Below are 6381 nucleotides of genomic sequence, written 5' to 3' on the forward strand. Positions count from 1 at the left end.
ATCTGCTATGCTGCTGTCTTCTATTGTTAAGGAAGTGTAACTCTTGCATTTACCTGTCTATGCAATTTGTGCGAAATTAGTGTGTCGTTACTGTTATCGTCCTCCCAACTTTTAGGTAGTTCCCAGCCCTGCTGCTAATCCTTTGAGGCCAGTATTTCTCTGTAAATAGCTTGTTAGTTTCTCTTTTCTATCTCCATTTGTCCAAATAACCAGCTTCTCTTACTGCTATTTATCAGAGTATCTCCTGCTATTTTTCTTTGAAATTCTAGTTAAAGGAGTCTATACAGTATCCTATTTCTCAAAAGGGTCCCCATTTAAGGCGCCCGGAAATAAGGAACAATGGCAGCAGACAGCGCATTGGGCCAAACTTTGCAAGTTACATACGAGTCGGGGTGGAGCCTGTCAGATGAACAATTGGAAAAACTGTCACTAACGGATCTAAATGACCACCTGTGGGGCCTCCCCAGGGAACAAGTAGAGCGATTAAAACAGCGCCGGCGCAGATTAAGAAACCGAAGGACTGCAGCCGCCTGGCGAGAAAAGAACATGTACAAATGGAAAGCGTTAGAAAAGCAAAACGAAACACTAAAACAGATGCTGGAAGAAATGGCTCGAAAAAATGCAACTCTGTGTTTGGAACTGAAGGTCCTGCGAGAGCGGTACAAACCACTGCAAGACTCTGCCGCCGACATGGCCCCCACCGGAGATGGCGAATCCCCATGCTGTTCCAGCTCTTTTAACTAAACTCAACACCTTTTAAAATACTAGGCTTACTAAATGTAAAAGTTTCTTTAACATACTGTAAATGTCACCTTAACTGAATGTCCAGTTTCCTTCTCCCCACGCAGTAACCGATGGGAAACCCCATGCCTGCTTATCTATAATTGCTGAATTGTCTGCTCTCAGATCCAATCTGCAGGATATCCCCTTGCACAACCTAGAGTTAATTATTATGTAAATAACTACTGTTTAGAAAATACGGGAAACTAGCTGGTAGTAAACTATGCCGGGTACAACTAACACAGTGTTGTAAAACATTTCACTCTTCCTCTTAGCTTTTAGCTTAGTTTAAGTAGCTAAGACTGTCCGCTCTCATTCAAACCTGTTGCTTGGCGTATGTTTTAAAAAGTAGTATATGATTAGGGGCAATTGTGGAAGTATAGGAAATTTCTTACTTCTACCGGAGCACCTATTAGCCTCGGCCCATCTGTCAATGCTCCTCATACTTTTTCCTCCTGCTATTGCTGTGATTAAATATGCACCCAATCAAAAGCCCCACCTTGCCCGGCTAGCAAAAGGACCAACCCATGTAGGCAAGGAGGGAGTAATTGCTTTTGTATCTAAGCACTGGTATGCTTCAAAGTTTACAAGCCTTGCCTAGTAATATTGCTAAATATGCCCTATCTGTCTGGCATATAATAATAAACAACCAGGTCGGACCATCCAGGTGATACGCCCGACGCCTTAGGGACCATTTATAAACATCTAAATGGCCTTCTAAGTGCTGTACATGTAAATATGCGTTTGTGTGTGTGTGTGCATGTATTCTAAATGGGTAAAAAATTTTACCCTTGTACTAAAATGAACAAAATCACTATAGTAAAGTTGTTCAAAAAATTTATTCCCCGTTTTAGGTATTCCTGCCTTAATCAACAGGTAACAAAGAAAACCCATTTCTCAGGTCAAATCGCTCAACTAATCTGTAAGGCCCTCCATGTGGACCAATGTTTACACTGTGCTCACCATCCTCAGAGCGCGGGAGCAGTGAAAGGAAAATTGGGAATCGGGAAAAAAAAAAAAAAAAAAAAACGAGTTGGCAAAACCGATGCCCTTTGACCTTGATGTAAATGAGAAACACTCCCATGCGTAAGCATGGATTGTCTCCTCATGAGATTCTCATGGCTAGACCAATGAGGATGCCAGTATCCCCGCCTCTGCCCCCTAACTCCCAAAATTTGCACTTCTGTGATAAAAATGTACTAGAGTATTGCAAAGCGCTAATGAAACATGTTAGATTTATCCATTCACAGGCCCAAAGTGCCCTACCCGATCCAGCTGAAACTGCATGCCATCCTTTGGAACCTGGTGACTGGGTTTGCTGTAAGGAGTTCCAGTGGAAACCTGCCTTGGAAACCAAGTGAAAGGTGCCCTGCTAGTTCCACAGCCTCGGCCGGCAACGACAGCAGGTGGACCTCAGCAGGAACTCGAGTATCACCTTCCGTCGACAGGTCGTACAAGGCATCATGACCGATCCACAAACCAAGATAAAACAGACTGCACAAGTGCGGAAATGGCTGTTGCCCTCTATCTGGTTTATCACCGTCCTGATGTTTTTTATGTTTCTCCTGAACATTTATGATTCCTACTTGCTCTCAGTTGCTGCCCGGAAGACTACTTCACTGCGTTTCTTGTCAACAGCCAAGCCAAAGGTTAAAACAACCGCTCCACACTACCCAATGTGTGGGATCGCGGCCAAAGGAAAAGAAACGCTTCCTCCCCGTTCTGCTTTGTGTAATGAACGAAACCTTGCAGCCGGACCAAAGGGAAAAGTGAGAAAGTCTCGGGAAACCTCCACCGCTAAACCAAAAACCCTTACTATAGAGGACGTTAAAAATTGGCCGTGGTATAAAAGACGGAACGTGATGTGGTATCAAGGGGGTACTTGTGGCCGATTTGCATGGGAATGTGGAGTACACTGGTATTTAGGATTTCTTCCCGGTGCGGCTAATTGCTACCCACCACAGGCCCCTTGGCCATGTTACGTTATTCCAGAATTACTGAACCATACTTCTACTGTTTCCCCTACCATTCCTCCTGTAAGTAATCCTCCCATAGTAACCCCAACCCCACCCAGTAGTATCTCGAATAATCGTACCCATGTCCGCCCTGAACCCCAGATAGATCCCTACTTACCCGAGACTTCAACCATTAGGCAGTGGCCTAGGCCCTCTTCCACTGGTGATTTGTTCTCCTACTGTTTAACCAAGTTAATTTTCTATTTGCAGGGTCAAGTATACCAACGATATGTCAAATGGAATGCGTTTGGCATGGTGTATCTTAGTTACCGTAATGTAACCTCTTACATTAATTATACAGGAAAGTCTGACCAAGCCAAAATCATTATAGACACGTGGGACATTGACCATGATATAGACCTTGTGCTCGTCCCAGGTGCATGCCAACCCCTTACTAACAAAGGTCCCGAATGTTTTGTAGCCACCCATGCCACCCGAACTAATGTTACTGTTAGCAGAATATGTTTAGCCACTGTGGGGTTCCTTTGTGTTCAGGATATTCCCATCACTGAAAATTTAACTTGCACTTTATTTCAATACACCCCTTCACACTCAATTAACATCACCTTGGCCAAAGAAGGCATTCAGGTTCAGAACCAACAGTTATGGTATGAGCCTACTGAAAACCCTCATTTATCAGGATTCAGATGGACAATTCTAAATGCCACTTTGGGAACTGTCCATTTCTCAATACCCCTCTCTTATTTCCAAATAACGAGTACTTATTCTAATTGCTCAAAGGGTGCTGCTCTACGCTTATTGGAGCAGCAGGCTAGACTTGCAGAAGGTAGAAAAAGAAGGGATATTGTTGACACTCTGCTGCATGGTGCTAACACTGCAGCATCAGCCTGGACCCTATACAAAACGCAGGAACATGAAAGTCATCTGGGACAATTAGACCAAGCTCAGGGGTTTATTTCCAGGGCTCAAATTACTGAGGAGAAGGCCGGTATAGGCGCACTCCACACTATTTCGACACTGAGTATTGTTACCCAGACTCTACTCACACAAATGATCCACCAGGTTGCTACGTCAGGGAAGGCATTGCAGTGGGATCAAGCATGTTCAGAAGTACAGGACTATCTCAATACTATTCTTTTTTCTTTACGCAAGGACCTTGAACAACAGCGCTGGCCCACTGCCCTTACTAACACATCTGGTATCCCCCTCGATTTGTGGCCATGGAGGTTTACGTGGAAGTTCTCTAGATGGAGATGTTGGCGCTCGCAATGTTCCTTCCGGGCTTATGGGCCCGTGAAAGGATTTTGGGCCCCCACTTACCGTATCCTTCCAGGCCCTTGGGGCGGTTGTTTGTGGGACTGGGTAATTCATCGAGACGTTTGGGAAATTAAAACTCCTGGCGGTCCTAACCGCTTCTTAATTGGTGCCCCGGCTATAGCCCCTGACCTTTGGATAGGTCTAGGTGATCTCTGGACCTATTGGCCTTTGCAGCCCCCGCAACTGCAGTGCTTTAGGAAACTACACCCAGGAGAGGTAGTAACTGTTCACCACCGAGTGTGTTGGGAAGGCCCTGGCACTTTACAAGATCTAGCTTCCCATAACTTACTATCTGCTAACAGCAGCTGCGTTCATGTTAATTCTTCAATCATACATGATGTGGCTTTTAATCTCCACACTAGCTCAGGCATTCACAACATTTACTGGCCCGCAGAAAAAGACTATCAGATCTATTTAGAATTCCGGGTTCCCTTCAACTGGACCTCTGTTGTCCCTGACCGATTCCACTCATTGCTATCCCTCCTACCAGAAATTCAGTCTATTTCACATTTACAAACCCAAATTCACTATTTAGAAACTGTCTACCAGGAAGCTTTAAATGCCCTCCAAACGGTTCATTTAGTCTCTACTCTCTGTGTTAAAGGTGATGTTCTGTGTCAATTCACAAAAAGCTTTCAATCACCCCAAAAACACCCTTGGTATGTATGGCTTCTTTTCATCATTGGTACAATTGCCTTTGCATGTATTTGCTGTTGGTGTTGCTGTAATTGCTGGGCGCATTGTACTTGCCCTAGTATTCCTTCCCGCTCCTATTCCCCTCCACAATTGGGTCCTCTTTATCCTGTTAGACCCGAACCATATTACACACCCACCAATGTCAATAATGATATTTGTGTTACTTTCAGAACTAGCCTCTCTGATAACGTTCAGACCCCTTTCGACACTCCCCGGGAAGGTAACCCTAACCAAGAAACAGTGGATCAGGAAGCGATCGAACAAATTGCCCAGGAGCTTATAAATATTCCCCTATCAGATATTGATGAAGTGTTTGCTGCTGGGTTAAATCCAACAGCAAACAAAGGAGGGAATTGATAAAGAAAACTAACCCCAGGCCCAAAAGCTAGGTCTTGATGCTGCCAAAAATTAAATCAAGACCATAGGCCTCAATCATACTAACATATAGTAAAGTAAGAAAAGTTGATTTTCCACTAACTCTCCTGAGGCTCACCCTCTGATTTCTCTATACACTACTATTATCACACTATTATGCTATTAAAATGCTGTCTGTAAGGGACTAGACTAATATAAAGTCCCTTAAATTACTACTGAAATAGATTAACAACTGCTAGGTCACTATAGTTCATTAAAAAGCTTGTGCACGCATAAAAATAACCCTAATGTACTGGGCCAAAGGAACAAACATGTATTTATGAACCCAAGTTCCTCAAATTTTGCTTGGGAGCACAGCTGCAGAAACCGCAAGTAGGTGGACACCAGGTGCCAAGATCCTGACAAACAAAACAACCTGTAAAAAGGGGAAGTTGCAAAGGGCAAGCTTGCAAAATTAGCTTATTTTATATGCTTTTAGGAAATGATGTCATTGTATTAACCAAATATGGTATATTCGGATGCATGAGTTCATATGCTAATGTGCGGTTTTTGGCTATATAAACCCAGGTACCACTGCTGTAAGGGAGAGCGACTTTCCCAGTCGTCTCTCCCTGCATATATGCTTGTATTTTCTGATTAATCAATAAAGGAGCCTCAGGCTGTCTGATCAACTCAACTGCGTGGTGGTCCTTTTCCACGACAGGAATGAAATACAATTTTTTTTATTGCCTTACTTTTTGTCTGATTGTTTATATGGCTTTTCATTACTTGAAAATATGCTGGGAGTCAATGCAAAAAACCAAAACCATACTTGTTTGTGAATTTATTTATGAATACTTAGTACTAGCCTCAGCTTCAGCATTAATAATTTTCATAAGATTAATATTAGTGGCACTTTGTTACAACCATCATGCTACTGACGGAACAGAACTCAGGTATTTCCCTATGAACAAATTTGCAGTACAACATAAAAGGGAATTCTGTTTCAAAAGGCAAAAAAATCAGTTTTGTTTATTAGCAACAAGTACTATAAAGTTGTCAGGCAAAGAAATATTTATTCTGCAAGTTTGAATAACATACCATGTAGCTTCCTTGGAAACCCATGGCTTTATAAAGAGAACAGACTGGTTCCAAAAATAGATGGAGATTCCCTATAATTTTTACTGCTAAGAAGGAAGGGGTGGTTTTGAGATGAAATTACTGGACTGGGACTCAGGAGGTCTGTCTTCTGACCCCA

General features: G+C 43.0%; 1 protein-coding gene across 1 annotated transcript; it reads left to right on the forward strand.

The window, feature by feature from the left end:
• Positions 1-339: 339 nt before the first annotated feature.
• LOC127050085 (transcription factor MafF-like) lies at positions 340-744 on the forward strand. Its single transcript, XM_050951617.1, has one exon. It carries the CDS (start codon positions 340-342, stop codon positions 742-744), a length of 405 nt encoding a protein of 134 aa, XP_050807574.1.
• Positions 745-6381: the final 5637 nt, after the last annotated feature.

The sequence above is a fragment of the Gopherus flavomarginatus genome, chromosome 4 (genome assembly GCF_025201925.1).
Source record: "Gopherus flavomarginatus isolate rGopFla2 chromosome 4, rGopFla2.mat.asm, whole genome shotgun sequence".
In the NCBI taxonomy this organism is placed as follows: domain Eukaryota; kingdom Metazoa; phylum Chordata; order Testudines; family Testudinidae; genus Gopherus; species Gopherus flavomarginatus.